Source organism: Erythrolamprus reginae, chromosome 7 (assembly GCF_031021105.1).
Source record: "Erythrolamprus reginae isolate rEryReg1 chromosome 7, rEryReg1.hap1, whole genome shotgun sequence".
Lineage (NCBI taxonomy): Eukaryota > Metazoa > Chordata > Lepidosauria > Squamata > Dipsadidae > Erythrolamprus > Erythrolamprus reginae.
Window position 1 is genome coordinate 53,704,010 of NC_091956.1, and position 18,061 is coordinate 53,722,070.

At 41.9% G+C, this 18,061-nt stretch overlaps 1 protein-coding gene across 2 annotated transcripts in view; it reads left to right on the top strand.

Annotated features, from left to right (window-relative positions):
* The window catches only part of FAM149A (family with sequence similarity 149 member A), a 62,901-nt gene that overhangs the window by 23,864 nt on the left and 20,976 nt on the right, over positions 1-18,061 (top strand). For both annotated transcript variants that reach the window (XM_070757579.1, XM_070757580.1), the window contains exons 2-7: positions 3,796-3,906; positions 7,074-7,206; positions 13,907-14,049; positions 14,307-14,432; positions 15,549-15,725; positions 17,663-17,853. In XM_070757579.1, coding sequence (XP_070613680.1) covers positions 3,796-3,906; positions 7,074-7,206; positions 13,907-14,049; positions 14,307-14,432; positions 15,549-15,725; positions 17,663-17,853 — 881 coding nt within the window. The remainder of the gene's footprint in view (positions 1-3,795; positions 3,907-7,073; positions 7,207-13,906; positions 14,050-14,306; positions 14,433-15,548; positions 15,726-17,662; positions 17,854-18,061) is intronic.

Below are 18,061 nucleotides of genomic sequence, written 5' to 3' on the forward strand. Positions count from 1 at the left end.
TCTAGAAAAAATTTGAAAAACCTTTGGGTTTGGTTAAGAGTGATTAAGTTTTATTCCTTTTTATATACTGTATTGTGATAATGTATGTACTGTTTTAATACAAGAGAATATATTTTGAGAAGAATCTAATGCTGTGATTTGATAAGGAAGTAGTATATTTTTTCCTTAACATATCCCCTGGAAGAATAGGTTAATTAGTAACAATTTTGTGGACCATGGTAAATATACAACTTGTACTTCACAGATGTTTATCTAAATGGTGAAATGTAAAAAAATATTTTTGTGAGAAGTCATTTAACATGTATTATTCAGCACCAAACGTTAAATATAACTGTCCTTTAAGAATGTTATTGATTTATGAATTTATGAATGAGTCTGCGGAGAGGGGCGGCATACAAATCTAATAAATTATTATTATTATTATTATTATTATTATTATTAGTAGTAGTAGTAGTAGTAGTAGTAGTATTAAATATAGCTCTTACATAGATGAGCTACAGCAGAGGTCCCCAACCTTTTTTGCACCAGGGACCGGCTTTAAGCTAGACCAGTTTTCCATGGCCCGGTGGGGGGGGGGGAGCTAGCTGTCAGCGGCGCCGTAAAAGGGGCGATCAAGAGAGGAATGGGTGAATGAATGGACGGAGGGTGGGAAGGAAGGAAGGAAAGAGGGAAGGGACAGGAACAGAAGAAGGGTGCAAAGGAAGCAAGGAAAGGTGTGAAAGGGGAGAGTAAGAGAGGAAGGAGTGAAAGAAGGGAATGAGGGAGGAAAGAAGGGAGGAAGGAAAAGGAAAGCAAGAAATGGAGGGAGGAAAGGAAGGAAGGAAAGAAAGAAAGAAAGAAAGAAGGGGGGAAGGGACAGGAACAGAGGAAGGAAGCAAGGAAACTTATGAAAGGGGAGAGTAAGGGAAGAAGGTAGGAAGGAGAAAGAAAAGAAGAAATAGAGGAAGGGAAGGTAAAAGAGAGAAAGAAAAAGAGCAAGAAAGAAAGCAAGAAAGAGAAAGAAAGAAAGAAAGGCAACTTCAAAGAAAGGCTCACTGAGCATCTCTCACTCTCTCTCTCTCTCTTTCTATCCCTCTTTCTTTCTTTCTCTTCCTTTCTCTCTCTCCTCTTCCTTTATCTCCTCTCTCTCTCCCTCTCTCTTTCTCTCCCCCCTCTCTCCCCTTTCCCTCTCTCTTTCTCTCTCTCCCTCTCTTGCTATCTCTCCCCCCTCTCCCTCTCTCTTTCTCCCTCTCCCTCTCTTTCTCTCTCTCTCCCCCTCTTTCTCTCTCTTCTTCTCACTTTCTCTCTCTTGTTTTCTTTCTGTCTCTTTTGCTTTCTCTCTCTCACTCTTTCTTGTTTTCTTTCTCACGCTCTTTCTCTCTCTTGTTCTCTCTCTTGCTATCTCTTTCTCCCCCCCTTTCTCTCACTCTCTCTTTCTCACTTTCTCTCTATCTTGCTGTCTGTTGCTCTCACTCACTCTCGTTCTCCGTTCTTCCAGCGGTGACGCGCGCGCACGCCCTGCCCGCCTCACCTTTGCGAGAGCACTTTCGCCCCGGGCTCTCAGCAAGGGGGTTTGCAGGAGAGGTGGGGCCGGCGAAGGTGATATTCAATGTCGGGGGCGCACAGGCGGTTGCACGTGCTCCCTATCTCCCTGCTAGCCCACTCGGAATATTCAAAATAAGAAAAGCCTTCGCCGGCAAAGGCTTTTCTTATTTTGAATACTCCGAGTGGGCTAGCAGGGAGATAGGGAGCGCGTGCAACCGCCCGTGCGCCCCCGACATTGAAGACCTCCGCTGAGGCGGAGGCGCAGCGGCGGGCGGAGAGAGGGAAGGGGGGCAGCGGCGTCCCTCCTGGCCTTGGCGGGCCGCCCGACCCTCCCCACCTCCTGCAAACGCGGCGGGCGGTGGGGGGGAGAGCGAGGAGCCGGTTCTGGCGGGCACGGGGCTTGGCTGGCTGGCGGGGGAGCGCCGCTGGTGGTGCGGAAAGGCCGAGGGGGCCCTGGCGCCGCGGACCGGCTGAAAACCCCTAACGGCCCGGTGCCGGTCCGCGGACCGGTGGTTGGGGACCCCTGAGCTACAGAACAAAAATTTAGATATAATGGGAGAATGATAGAATTATAGCCCTTTATGCATCAAGGCCAATCTAAGAGTTATTAGAGTTGCCATGCTATAATATCTGGAGAGAAATTAAAAATCTTTATACTTGGTGCCTAAAAGTACATCCTCAAAACGGGTAGATTTTATATCTCTTTCTAACCCCATTTCTTGATTTTGAGTGTCAGGGATAAGGTGGATGTAATACAATAATTATTTATGTTTATCTCCTTCAAAATTAAGCTGGGTAAACATTATGGTATCATACATGAACAATAAGTTTTCTTGGTTTGGATAATTTTGCATATTTATATTGTTTGTGAATGTTCAAAGTATTTCACATGCATTTTAAAAATTACATATTTTTACATAGTGTTTAATGTGATATGCTGCAGTTACATGCTATAATATTATCAATAAGTGACTGAGTATGAGCCCCTTTTCCTTAGGGTAGGGCCTTAGGAATTAGTCAAGACTGCTGCTATTGTGCCAGCCATCTTGAGTACTGCAGCAGGGTTGATGTTGGAGCTCATGTTTAAAGGTTCAGGGGACTTCGGACTGTCTCTCCTGGGAAGTATAGTAACTCAGGAATTCATGGAAGCCATGACTTCCGTGGGCCTCCAGTCATCCAGGCTAGAAATAATGATCACCCATTTGATTTGGTCTTCTTGTCAAAGCAGTGTGATCTGGAATATCCCTGGTCCCCTTGCACAATCCTATCACAATCTGATAGTTATGAACATCTCTAGGTCTAGGTCTAGGTCAATGATGGCGAATCTTTTTTCCCTTGGGTGCTGAAAGAAGGTGGACATGCACTATCGCGCATATGCGAGTGCCCACACCCATAATTCAAAGCCAGGGGAGGGTGAAAACAGCTTCTCTTGCCTCCCAGAAGCCCTCTGGAGACTGGAAATGGAATGTTTCCCAACTTCTGGTGGGCCCAATAGGCTCATGTTTTGCCCTCCCTAGGCTCCAAAGGCTTCCCTGGAGCCAGGGGAGGGTAAAAATGTCCATCCCCATCCTCTCTGGAGGCTCTCTGGAAGCCAAAAACTCCCTCCCAGACCCTCTCTCTGAGCAAAAAATCAACTGGCCGTCATACACATGCACGTTGGAACTGAGCTAGGGCAACAGCTCGTGTGCCAGCAGATAAGGCTCCGCGTGCCCCCTGTGGCATTCATGCCATAGGTTCGCATCAATGGTCTAGGTCATACCCCTCTGCAGGGAGATGGGATCTATTAATTTGTCTTCCCTCGGTGACTGATGGACCTTGATGGGTTTCAGAGGGAGCCATGGGTTATAACTGAAAATCTGCTGAATTGACCTGGTGAAAACCTAGTTTCATCTGGGATGTTTTAGATGTAATTAGATAAGCGATCTCTCTCGATCCATGGATCTCATCCAGCCCTGTGAAATATGGAAGAACTAAGAGAGATGGAGCAAATCAAGTGATGTGTAGAATGCTGCTGGTGGAAGACAAAGAATGAACTCTGTAGCAAGCGATCTGACCCTCGGTCTCTGCTTTGTTGGGTCCTTCAAGGCTCAGTGCTTTGTCTGCTCCTGTTTAACATCTAAACGAAACGGGTGAAATCATCTGTCACCATGGGGTGAGATATCATCAATATGCTCACGGTAGTGTTCATCAACTGTAAAAGGAAATGTACGTTGTGAAGTTATGAATGAAAAGAAGGTTTAAATTAGAATTAATTGCATTTAATTCTTTCAGAAAAGGGCTGTCGAAAGGACTTGTGGATCATCATTTCCAAGCAAAGAATGAATATTGCCTTCCAGCACCTTTTACAAAAAGTGTACAAGAAGCAATTGACAACTATTCCTTGTATGTATTGATTTCTTAAATTGCAATAAGTATTTATTCAATATTCATTTCATTTTATTGTTAAAAGGTGAATAGATCATAGAATCAGCTGATATGAGAAAACAGATTTTACTTCAAAGAGCACAACACTTCAACATTCTCTGCTTACACACTCCACTCTCTATCTAGCATGGCAGTTTTCAAGGTGTAACATCTTCAAAGCAATTCATAGTGTGGCTTATTTGGAAATTAAAAAGTCACAAGTCCTGTGGCTTGAAATACATACAGTATTGAAATATTGGTTGGATTTGATATGTAGTAGAGGTGGTAGTTCTGGGTTAAGGCCTATGCTTTGCCTGAGATAGTTCCAGATTCAGGTGGTTAGTGTGTGGAAATGTTTGCCTGAAACACTGTATAGTTAGCACTGAAAATGATCTTAAAAGAAAACTTCCACACAATGGGTCTTGCTCACTGCAATAGGTTGTTGTACAGTAGGTTCCGTCACTCTGGTAGCAACCGGCTGATTGTGCAATTTGCATGGGATGGCTCTGGTGCCGGCTTCGCTGGTCCATCATGCAGCACCATCTTTTTATCCCGAATTTTTGGCCTTTTTTGGGGCTTCCTGCGCACATGCAGAAGTAAAATCTCATGCATGTGGAAGCAAAAAAAATCGCCAAAATCACGCATCCCCTCACAAGATTTTGGTGATTTTTTCTTCCTGTGCATGTGCAAAATTGCGTGAGGGGACATGCGTCCATGCACGCATAGCGAATGGACATGAGAAATTTGATGATGCACACGCAGCGCACCAGTAAGTAGGTAAGAGGAACCCACTCCTAGTCTTGCTGGAATATCCATAATACTATGTACAGTGTATTTTTGAGGCCTGGAATTGGTTCTAGAATCAAGAGGCTATTTTACTATGAATATTTGAAGAAATACACTTAATATTTATTTCTAAAGTGCTGCTGGTAGAAGACAAAGCATGAATACACATCATCATGTAAGGCTTGTCATTTTCTACTTGTATGTGATCTCGATATACAGTGGTACCTCTACCTAAGAACGCCTCTACTTAAGAATTTTTCTTGATAAGAACCGGGTGTTCAAGATTTTTTTTGCCTCTTCGTAAGAACCATTTTCTACTTAAGAACCTGAGCCCAGAAAAATTTCCCAGGAAATTTGAGAGCAGCACAAAGGCCCAACCAGTTTCCTGCCATTGTCCCTGGGTTTCTCTCTCTGCTGCAATGTATGGGAGGAAGCCTTGCGCTGGGTATATAGAAGGCGCGTGCTCCTCTTTGCCACCTCAGAGTCCCTCTTTTTTTTAAGCCTTAAAATTTGGGATTTTTTTATTCCCCTAACCTCACCTTCTTCTTGTCCTCCTCCTCTTCTTCCTCCTCCTTTTCCTCCTCCCACCCAAACTCCAAACTTTTATTCCTTTCCTAATGGGTTTGCACACATTCTTTGCTTTTACATTGATTCCTATGGGAAAAATTGCTTCTACTTACAAACTTTTCTACTTAAGAACCTGGTCACGGAACGTTCTTAAGTAGAGGTACCACTGTACTGTAAAAATGGCTGGGCTTGGATCTCAAAGCCACTTTTACTATCCTGTTCATCCTGTGTCCTCCACCTCCAGACACCACTAGATAAATGGGAACAGTGATACAATTTAAATAATTTTAGATTCCTTCCTGTAACAATCCAGTAAGTTAACCGGTTCTGTTACTTAATAGCAGTTGCACATTAACATCTTGTGCACTTTTGACCTTACCTTTATTTGTTTTCCTGAATTTGTCCTGAATATGTATGTGTGCCTACACCTGAATGAACCTAGTAGCTTTTGACATGCCACAAAATTCTACACCTGTGCTTTCTGATAGAAATGGCAGTCCCTAGCCAGACTTCCTGTAGACTGAGTGAAGAGGTTGAAAAACTATCCTGGTGGCTAAACACTTTCAAACTATTGCCAAGAAGATAATACAAACTTGTCCACCAAGAATCAAGGCAGATCCAAAAGAGACCTGAAAAACTTTATTTACATAGGAAAGGCTGTTTTGGAAGATATAGTTACAAACTAGTTAACAAAAAATATATATTAAACTCATGAAAGGATGCATAGTACAGAGATAGGCTTCAAAAATTTTAGCAAGGGGTTCTCTGGCCGGTTTCTTGGTGGGCATGGCCATCATGGGTAGCCTCCTGCACCACGATGGGAGGGGGGATTCTTTTTCCCTCCCCGGGCTCTGGAGGCTTTGTTTGAGCCTCCAGGAGGGCGAAAAAGGCCTCTCCAGGCTTTGGAGGCCTTCTGGAGGCTGGAAATGGGCCCATTTTCAGCCTTCCTGTACTTCTGGTAGGGCTTTTTTTGCCCTTCCAAGCCTCTGTAGGTACCCTGTAATTACTTGCATCCAAAACAGGCCATGTGGGGACTCCTGGGAGTGGTGGAGTGGAATGCTATTTGGGAGTTCTCTGAAATGTATAGAATCTTAGCTAGAGGTTCTCCTGAACCCCTACGAACCCCCAGCAGCCCACCCTTGAATAGATAGATATCTTCCTCCCCATCTACTGCTTAAAAGTTCCATTAATCTTGCTAATTGTATTCCAAAGACTGCAACACATAGATAGGTATTCAGATTGTTGAATTTAAATCCGTAATACACAATACCAAAATCTGTTACAAGGGCAAAAAATACTTTTTAAATTTTATTTCATTTACAGAATCATGGCTGAAACTCTTCATGGCTTCAAAATATAAAAAACTAAAATAAAATTATAGCAACGTATAAAATTGTGGAGCATCCATATTGGGCAAAACAAGGGCATTACATAATTATAAAAAGCATGTCTCAGGGAGTATAAGCAATGTAACTGACATCTGCTCCTCTTCCACCATGCATGCCCAGGAGAGATGCTCCAGGGAGAGCAATTAGGTGTAAGACTTATGTAGATTTGTTTCTTTACAACAAACCTGTCACTGAGATTTGGATATGGAAATTAATATGCAAATATATATTCTGTCTTTCCAACGAAGTAGTCATTTCTCTCCTGCAATGTAAGCCAATAACATCTGTATTAGCTACAATAGTTAGTAAATGCAGATTAATTATTAACCTTTTGCAGCCTTGGGATCTCCTGGTCATGTTTTATTAATCCATAACATTGCATTTAAATTTTGTTTCTATCAACAGGGCTTCTGTTTCTACACTTTCACCAAGCGGACAAACAACACCCACAGATTTGAATAACTCTTGGTCAGGGATACAGAGTTATACCACTGGCCCATCTACTGAAAGAAGTTCCGTTTACTCCTGGGGCGATGATGTAGGTCAACCTTCTTTAGTACAATTGGTATAAAATGTGTTTTAAAATATGGTGGAGATTTCTGATAACAGTGGAGCTTAATATTTGTTTGAATAAAACTTATTTTTTTAAAATAGATTAACAGTCTTCTCTTTTCTTATTTTCAATTTTGGTACATTAAGTCCATTCCAAGTTTAATTGGCAAATTCTAGCTAAATATTGGTTAATTAATCAGGAGTTGGAAATCACAGTTTTTTCCAGCTAAAAAATCTAGAAACCTGGAGACCCTGAGTTCCAGTCCTACTTTAGCCAACGGAATGATCACCCTAGAAGGCAATCAATAACAAACCACTTTTGAAAAAACCTTGCCAAGAACATTTCAGGGACTTGACTTGAAGGCACAAAAAAGAATAACAACAAAAATGAAACCCCAAATTAATATTAAATCATGGTTATTTATTTAAGAACTATAATAATAATAATAATAATAATAATAATAATAATAATAATAATATTTGTATGCCGCCCCTCTCCGAAGACTCCTATGAAGGAATATAGTTTATATTTATTAGTGTGAAAAGGTTTTTTTAATTGTCTTATAAATTTTCTTACCTAGGAAGAAAAATAAAATAAAAACAACAACTTAGTAAAAGAATGTACATATAATCCTTTTTTAGCAACTATTTATTCAAAGTTAGTATGGCACTGAAAAAAGTAACTTATGACTTATCCTCATACTTATGACTGTCACAGTGTCCCCACAATCATGATTAGAGTTTGGGCACTTGGCAATTGTCACACATTTTTATGGTTGCAGCATTGGGCAGCACGTGATCAGCATTTGCAACAGCCAGCTTCTGACGAGAAAAGTCAGTGGAGAAACTGGCATGAGATCACAAGTAACCGTGATGTGATCCATCTAATTCACTTAATGACCACTAAGACTTCTGGGATTATTTTTGCTATGCAGCACCACATGACCATTTCACTTAGTGATAAAGTTGCTGTCCCAATTAGAGTTGTTAAGCAAGGACTATATGTATTAAAGTCAGGATGCTAAGCAAACTTTGGGAAGTGTATACAGTGAACCCTCGAGTTTCGCGTCCTCAAGGATCGCGAAAGGGCTATTTCGCTAGTTTGCAACCCGGAAGTAAACTCCACCATCTACGCATGCGTGCCCTTCCACGCATGCGTAGATGGTGGAGTTTCCCCGCCGGGCAGAGGCTTCCCTGGGTCTTCCCCCTCTTGCCCCGTAAGACCCCAGCGGCGGTGGGCTGGAGCGAGAGCTTGGGGCACCCTAGCTCCGCTTCCCAGCTGGGAAGCGGAGCCGGCAACAGCGTGGGCGGGCGGGCGGCGTGCGCGAGCTTGGGGCAGCCTAGCTCCGCTCCCCAGCTGGGGAGCGGATCTAGGGAGTCCCCCACCGCGCGCGCGTTGCTGGGGAAAGCGCGCGCGCTTGGGAACATCCCAGCTTCGCTCCCAGCTGGGGAGCGGATCTAGGGAGTCCCCCACCGCGCGCGCGTTGCTGGGGAAAGCGCGCGCGCTTGGGAACATCCCAGCTTCGCTCCCAGCTGGGGAGCGGATCTAGGGAGTCCCCCACCGCGCGCGCGTTGCTGGGGAAAGCGCGCGCGCTTGGGAACATCCCAGCTTCGCTCCCAGCTGGGGAGCGGATCTAGGGAGTCCCCCCACCGCGCGCGCGTTGCTGGGGAAAGCGCGCGCGCTTGGGAACATCCCAGCTTCGCTCCCAGCTGGGGAGCGGATCTAGGGAGTCCCCCACCGCGCGCGCGTTGCTGGGGAAAGCGCGCGCGCTTGGGAACATCCCAGCTTCGCTCCCAGCTGGGGAGCGGATCTAGGGAGTCCCCACCGCGCGCGCGTTGCTGGGGAAAGCGCGCGCGCTTGGGAACATCCCAGCTTCGAAGCTGGGATGTTCCCAAGCGCGCGCGCTTTCCCCAGCAACGCGCGCGCGGTGGGGGACTCCCTAGATCCGCTCCCCAGCTGGGAGCGAAGCTGGGATGTTCCCAAGCGCGCGCGCTTTCCCCAGCAACGCGCGCGCGGTGGGGGACTCCCTAGATCCGCTCCCCAGCTGGGAGCGAAGCTGGGATGTTCCCAAGCGCGCGCGCTTTCCCCAGCAACGCGCGTGCGGTGGGGGACTCCCTAGATCCGCTCCCCAGCTGGGAGCGAAGCTGGGATGTTCCCAAGCGCGCGCGCTTTCCCCAGCAACGCGCGCGCGGTGGGGGACTCCCTAGATCCGCTCCCCAGCTGGGAGCGAAGCTGGGATGTTCCCAAGCGAGCGGGCACCCAGGGAAGCCGTTGTGCGAGCAACGGGGTGGGCGGGCGAAGGGCGGGTGGCAGTAGAAGCAAAAACACCATCTGCGCAAGCGCAGATGGTGTTTTTACTTCCGCACCGCTACTTCGCTAAAAATCGATCATCGCGTGGGGTCCTGGAACGGAACCCTCGCGATGATCGAGGGTTCACTGTATAGGTCCTATGCTTGTTTGAACTTCTTGGACTAAACTATGGGTTTAGTCCAAGAATATAATGGGTTATATTAGCCATTCGTTTTCTCAGCTCTTCTTTATTTCTTTTACTAATCTTCTATTTCTGCTTTTGAGGTTACCTTGTTCTTAAACATCATGACTAGTGAATAAAATAATCTTCTGATATTATTTGTCTTAGATGTTGCTGTTGCTTGTTGTCCTAATTCTGCTTTTTAAAAACATAATCTAATCGTCAATGATGAAAAGCTGTTTCCATGTAGCATTTGTTCTGCAGCACATGTTGATTAAATAAATCCTGTAAATCTTCAAGTCCTGCATTCCTTCCGAATTTACTCATTTTAACTTTGTTCCATTCATTCTGTCTTTGGATAAGCAAATATCTCATTCTGTTTCAGTTGATTCATGTGACCAGTCTTTCCGATTTAATATACAGTGGTACCTCATGATACGAACCCCTCGTCATACAAACTTTCCGAGATACGAACCCAGGGTTCGGAAATTTTTTGCCTCTTCTTCCGAACGTTTTCCGTCTTACGAACCCACCGCCCGAATGCCGAACCCGGAAGTTCAGCAAAAGTTTGGGTTCGGGTGGCCGCCGAGAAGCCCAGCCGCCTGGCTGTCGCCTTTTGAAACAGCCGGGGGGCTTCTTGGTGTCCTCCCGAACTCGAACACCAAACCCGAACTTTTGCCGAACTTCCAGGTTCAGCGTTCGGGAGGCTGCCAAGAAGCCCCGCCGCCCGGCTGTCACCTTTTGAAACAGCCGGAGGGCTTCTTGGCATTCTCCCGAACACCGAACCCGGAAGTTTGGCAAAAGTTCAGGTTCAGGAGGATGCTGAGAAGCCCTGCCGCCCGGCTGTCAGCTTTGCAAAAGAGCTGTGGAGCTGTCGGGCCGGTCGGGAGGCTCAAAAGGAGTGGGGAATCCCAATAGGAAATTCCATGGGCAGAGCTTTGATGTCACGAAGACGTCCTTCCTGGAGTCCATGTTTTGGCCAGCCAGGAAGGACGTCTTCATGATGTCAAAGTTCCACCCATGGAATTCCCTATTGGGATTCCCCACCTCCGTTTGAGCCTCCAGACCAGCCCGACAGCTCCGCGGCTCTTTTGCAAAGCTGACAGCCGGGCGGTGGGGCTTCTCAGCATCCTCCTGAACCCGAACACTGAACCTGAACTTTTGCCGAACTTCCAGGTTCAGCGTTCGGGAGAATGCTGAGAAGCCCCCTGGCTGTTTCAAAAGGCGAAAACCGGGCGGCGGGGCCCAGCAGAGAGCCATTTTTGCGGGGTTTTTTCCTTGTATGCATTAATTGACTTTACATTGTTTCCTATGGGAAACATTGTTTCGTCTTATGAACTTTTCGCCTTACGAACCTCCTCCATGAACCAATTAAGTTCATAAGGTGAGGTATTACTGTACATCTTTTTCTGCTTCTAATCAATCTCACTCATCATATGCATGTATTTCCTTTAGACACTCTTGGTCATCATTTTTCTTAATCCTCCCTCCGTCATGTCTGTCATGTCCGTCACAATAGCTGAGATCCAGCTAAATCATTTTGACACAAAAGCAATAGTCTTTTTCTACCCTCATTCCCAGCAAATGGTATTTGAAGTAAATTTGTTTCTAATTTTGTCAGAATGGCATCCACCGAATTCTTCCATGGATGTCCTTTTAAGCAGGATTTTATTTTAATATTTTTTTGTTTTTCTTCTGATTTTCTTCATTTACTTTTGTTTCTTTGCTGATGTTCTAGTTCACTTTCCCCAAATTTGATGCCTTGTTCATTTCTGAAATTGATTGTTGCTCCTATTCTTTGTTACATAATCTAACTTTTTATTTATTTATTTATTTATTTTGTCCAATACACAATAATACACAATGAAGGTTATAGAGGATAGTAGAGAAGAAATGCGAGATATAGGAGAGACTATAGGACAGGGGATGGAAGGCACTCTAGTGCACTTATGTACGCCCCTTACTGACCTCTTAGGAATCTGGAGAGGTCAACCATGGATAGTCTAAGGGTAAAATGCTGGGGGTTAGGGGATGATACTAAGGAGTCCAATAATGAGTTCCATGCTTCAACAACCCGATTACTAAAGTCATATTTTGTACAGTCAAGTTTGGAGCGGTTAATGTTAAGCTTGAATCTGTTGTGTGCTCTTGGGTTGTTGTGGTTGAAGCTGAAGTAGTCTTTGACAGGCAAGACATTGTAATATATGATCTTGTGGGCAATACTTAGATCATGTTTAAGGTGTCGTAGTTCTAAGCTTTCAAGACGCAGGATTGTTAGTCTAGTTTCGTAGGGTATTCTGTTTCGAGTGGAGGAATGAAGGGCTCTTCTTGTGAAGTATCTTTGAACATTTTCAAGGGTGTTAATGTCTGAGATGCGATATGGGTTCCAAACAGATGAGCTGTATTCGAGGATGGGTCTGGCGAAAGTTTTGTAAGCTCTGGTAAGTAGTGTGAGATTTCCAGAGCAGAAGCTACGTAGGATTAGATTAACAACTCTTGAGGCCTTCTTAGCGATGTTGCTGCAGTGGGCTTTGGCACTTAGATCTTTAGTTATTAGTATCCCGAGGTCCTTGACCGAGTGGGGATTATCTGTGATAATTTGTTTATTAAGTTTGTATTTGAAGTTCTGATTCTTTTTGCCGATGTGTAGGACAGAGCATTTGCTGGTTGAGATTTGGAGTTGCCATGTGTTGGACCAGTCAGAAACTGAGTCTAGGTCTTTTTGTAGGGTAGTTATATTATCAATAGTGTGGAAGAGTTTTACATCGTCTGCAAAAAGAACACAGTTGCTTGTGATGAGGTCGCAAAGGTCGTTGATGTAGAGAATGAAGAGTGTAAGTCCTTTTATCCCTTTAATTCCCAACCAAATAGGTCACTGGAAATAAATTATGTAATGGCACTTACCATGTCTGCCAGTTTGTTAGTAGAATAACTTCGAAAAACTGTACCAAATTTAATACGATGAGAGAAAGCTTTTAAAAAAGGCTAGATCTGTCTTTATGTAATTGAAAAACCAGAAGAAATCACCTCAAGGAATTTCTATAGGAGGCGCAACAGAGACTCAGGACTGCTGGTTCTCAGCTTAGGCTTCTGTGTGGTCTCTTGACCCAGAGCAGACATAATGCAGCTTCTTTTCCAGTGCACAAGAAACAAACTCATTGTAAAGGGAGGGGAGCAGAAACAAACAGACTCACATAAACTGCCCCAACTTGTAATAGTCCTTGTCTATATACTGTAGCTGCCTCATTTAGTGACAGTTTGTAGTTACGACAGTGATGAAAAAATGACTCACATTTACAGCAGATTTGTAAAGCAAAGGAAAGCTGAAGTTTATATTCACAGACATGGTGTTGCTTAGCGACCACTAAATGAGGACTACAGTGTTCTCTCGATTTTCACGGGGGATGCGTTCCGAGACCGCCCGCGAAAGTCGAATTTCCGCGAAGTAGAGATGCAGAAGTAAATACACTATTTTTGGCTATGAATAGTATCACAAGCCTTCCCTTAACACTTTAAACCCCTAAACTGCAATTTATCATTCCCTTAGCAACCATTTAGATTATTACTCACCATGTTTACTTATTAAAGTTTATTAAAAAAAATATTTATTAAAGGCGGACGAAAGTTTGGCGATGACGTATAAAGTCATCGGGCTGGAAAAACCATGGTATAGGGGAAAAATCCGCAAAGTATTTTTTAATTAATATTTTTGAAAAAACGTGGTATAACCGTTTCGCGAAGTTCGAACCCGCGAAAATTGAGGGACCACTGTACCTGTATTTCACTATACAGAAGATTCCACCTATGATCCTTTCTGTTTGAAAGTTTGAATGAATTCAAGGAATGCTGTTTCTCTAATTAAGTCTAGTCTTCTTTGATTTCTTGTGTCCCAAAGGTATTTTCTCTTAAGCTTCTTTCCTTCCTGTTGTTATTTCTCTGTTTCTTTATTCCCATTTGCTGTATTTGGGGTTTTTTCTTTCTTTCCCTATGTGTATTATCTACACTGGGATGCACAGATGGATTGAGTGGATATGAAAGGGGTTGCAATTCAACACATGAATTCAGGATAGAAATTACTGTATCTTCATCTTGAAGCTGCAAAATTCAGGCTATAATCAGGCTCATCACTGGCCAATATCTACAGTACTGCAATTTTATTCAGCTGCAAAGCAATGTGGAAATAGTGTTTGAGAATCTTAACTTTAAAATTCACAGGAGTTTGATAAAGCAAATACCCAGAGAGTGCACCAATTATTTTGGGATGTGGATGAAATGCTGTTTGAAGGAAAAGTGAGCTCCCAAACTGAGAATCTAAAGACAGAATGTAAAGACTGGACAAATAGATCACTTCATTTAAGGCAAGTCTGTATAGAATTTATTTTATCTGAGTCCATGCGTTATATTATTATTTTCTGCATGTATTTTTACTTAATGTGATTAACTTGCCATTTTTGCACTGGCTTAAATTATAAGTCTCTTATAGTTTGAATCACAGCTGAGTTATATAATAGTAGCTGGCACTGGCTGCTGGTTCTGTGTTTCTGGTCTTATGTCAAGTTGAATTGAACTTTTCTGCCTGTATTCAATTTCCTTATTTCCTTATCATTTTTTGTAGGATTTTGGGAAACCAACTTCTTTTTCCAAATGATGAGGGTTTTCAGCATTATCAGGGCAGAAGTTCTAGTTCTGTGTATTCGAAATCTCTACCTAGTTTGAGTGAAATCAACACCAGTATGAGAGAGTATGTTATCATCAATTTATTCATTGACATATATGATTTGACATTTTAAGATTATGATATATTTGGTACTCTCAATGCATTAAGCAACCACATTCAACTGAACAGAAGCAGCATATTGGTATTTCATGCACTAAATGCTTTTTTTAAAATAATGGATTAAGGTACTTTTAAGAAATATTGGATGGTATAATGTAACAGAATTTGCAAGAAATGAAATAACTATTGAAACATGCTAGTGATTGTTATGCACATTTTTATATTATTAGGTTTATATTTTGTTGAAGGCAGGGTTATATGATTGAACAGGACAACTAGATAATCCATAATCCCTTGTGACATTCATCTTTTTACATGTAATAGAGGCATATACTGTTTCCTCCCCACTTACAACCCTCAGCAGAGCCCTAGGGTATGGGTAATTTCCTTACCAGATTCTTAATGCCTCAAAAATGGCAGAGTTTGTAATGTACTTCCTTCATTGGAAAAAATCTTTAAAAATTAGGATAACATTCAGAGATGTTTCTATCTTTAAAATATTCCATAATCAAGCATAAGAAAGTGTTTATAACATTTTGTATCATGTCATAAAATGCTTTCTGAGTATTTTTATGTAAAAAAAAAGTTTTACAAATTTGCCAACTTTCAATTCCATGGGAGTCACGGATTCTAGAATTTGGACAAATTCTGTAAACAAACCCTTTTGAGGTACCTTGTTTCAAAAATAGTTGCCCTATGATGCAGTATTTTGCCAGCTACAGTAGTAGTATGAGGTGTTTCATGATACTTACCACCAAACAATAATCAGAAGTGTGTTGGAGATGCCTAACCAAGTTATAAATCAGCATCTGTACTAATGTAATTGGAAAACATCTGAAAACAGATAAGGCAAGTTCTGTAAGGTGTTCAAAGCACATTAAAGGCTGTAAGAGATAAATCTTCATTAGAATTTTACTTAATGAGAAGTTTTATTCTTATTTGTTATTTATATAAATTGTTTCCCCCCCCCCCCTGTATGTATTGTGCTTGGAAATTTAATAACTTACCCTAATAGCTTATAGTATTACTCTTACAAAACACCTAGCATTATTTTTTCCCGGTTTGTATATCAAAATTTAGGTTATGCATCTCAGGATCAAAATTGGTACCTGCAGCTTTTCCAGTTCACAAATCATTCAGCTCCAAATTGTCAGATATTTCTTTACCTGATTCACCTGGATATTCATTCTTAGAAGAAGAAATTTATGATGCAGAAGGAAAAATGGAAGAATATCTTGCATTTGACAAGAAAGAAATGTAAATGTTCAATTTTAATTGCTTTCATTTGAAAAAATATAACTAAAGAAAAATCAGACTTTTTATGAAATCATCCACATATACTTGAATTATCTTTGCTTGTATCTCTGAGCAGCATCTTTGGAAAAATTGCAGGCAAAATTATTTTGTCTTTAAATCAGTGAATGTCAATGATTGAGATTGATAACATGTTCTAGATTAGGAGTGACAAACCAGGTTATCATGGCGGTATCATGTGACATATTGGAACTTTTCCCTCCTTTGCTAAACTGGGTGTGGGTGTGTCCAGCACATGACGCATCCAGCCCATAGGCTGGGAGTTTGACAGCCCTGTTCTAGACTGAAACTGTTTTCAAAATGAAACCTTCACCTGCTTTTTCTTCATAATAATATTAGCTCATTTAAACACATATGGTTAAAAACAAGCAAATGTAATTTGTCATTTAAGATCAAGTAAGCAAAAATTAAAAGCTTATTCTCTCAATAGATTGTTTCCACAAGCAAAGCAATGTTAAAAAGCTCTACCAATCACTTTTGTTTGATGCCTAAGCAATTAAATTGTTGAAGAATTTCAGGTCAATCATGCATGCATTTCCTAGTTTTATTGGAATTGGTCAATTAGGCAAAAGAACATGAAATACATTTGTCAGAAACCTTTACTATAAAATAATTTGTCTTGAAAATTGCTGAGAATATAGGAAATATATAAAATGCTAATCCTTAGTTATAGTCGCGAAGTGGTGTCCAACCCATCACAACCCCATGGTCTTTCTGTCCTCTACCATCACCCGGAGTCCATTTAAGATCATGCCAACTGCTTCAGTGACTCCATCCAGCCACCCCATTGTCTGTCATCCCTTTCTTCTTTTGCCCTCAGTTGTTCCCAGCATTAAGCTCTTCTCCGGTGATTCCTTCCTTCTCATCAGGTGGCTCAAGTATTTGAGTTATATATTCAGGATCTGGCCTTCTAAAGAGCAGTCAGGTTGATCTCCTATAGGACTGACCAATTTGATTGCCTTGCAGTCCAAGTGACTCGCAAGAGTTTTCTCTAGCACCATAGTTCAAAGGCCTACTAATCATTCTGTGTTATTAATATTGCACTATTTCCTCAGTATATATTTAGGAGTTTTTCCTGAAAAGAAATACCATATTTTTCTGAGTATAAAATGCACCGGAGTATAAGACACACCTTAGTTTCTGGGGAGAAAAATAGGGAAAAGAATCTGCTTACCAGGTATTCCTCTGGCTAGCGTCCTTAGCCAGCACATTATTTTATCCCCTGGTTAGGGCTTTAAAAAACTTTATTCAGAGAAAGTAACAATGAAAGAGCTTGCAAGTCAGTAAGAGCTAGGAACATCATTAGCACCTGGAAAAAAACATTTAGAGAAAATAGATCAATAGAAAAAACCCTGCAAAGACTAAGACTTGGGAAACATTCTTTGCAGAGAGTAACAATGAAAGAGCTTGCAAGCCAGTAAGAGCCGGGAACATTGTTAGCACCTGGTTAAGGCTGGAAAGAAACATTCGGAGCAAGTTAGAGCAATGAAAAAACCCTGGAAAGGATTAGAATTAAAATTTTCCAATTAGAATGGGAAAACATTCTTTACAGAGAGAAGCAATGGAAGACCCTGCAAGATAAGAGCTCGGAAGATCGTTAGCAGATAGTTAGGGCTGGAAAAAAAAAAGCTACATTCAGAGTATAAGACGCACCCAAATTATTAGCTTCTTTTAGGGAGGAAAAAGGTGTGTCTTATATCCGAAAAATATGATATATATTTATTTACTAAATTTGACAATTTTAGAATCTCAGAGGAAAGAAAATTGTGAGAATAATGTTTCCTATGTACAGTCAAAAGGGACTTGGATTAAATTTACCAGGTTGTTATTAATAATTAATAATGTTTAGTAATAAAATGTTAATTTTCTTCTTTTATTAGTGATGATGAAGGTTTAGAGCAAAGGAATGCTCAAATTGCTCAAAAACAGATTAAACGTGGTATACCTCCTGTTTCTCCCAATTCCTGCATCAAAGAAGCTGTGACTGCTGAAGTATTTGATCAAATCTGGAAAAATGTAATTAAAATACTGGAAGAATTAGTAAGAAAATACTGGGAATCATCTATTATAGGTAAGTAGAACATTTTAAAGACAGGTTGAACCATTATACATTGTTTACTTAATCAGGCAGAAGGGACAAGAGTCAAGAGGATTTAGGACAACTTGCAGTGGCCATCTCACCATGGCCAACTTGCTGCCATGGCCAACTTCTATTCTTGCTGTGTCCAATGTGCTGTGGTCATCATACCATGGTCAATTCACTGTGAGGCAACTTGTCA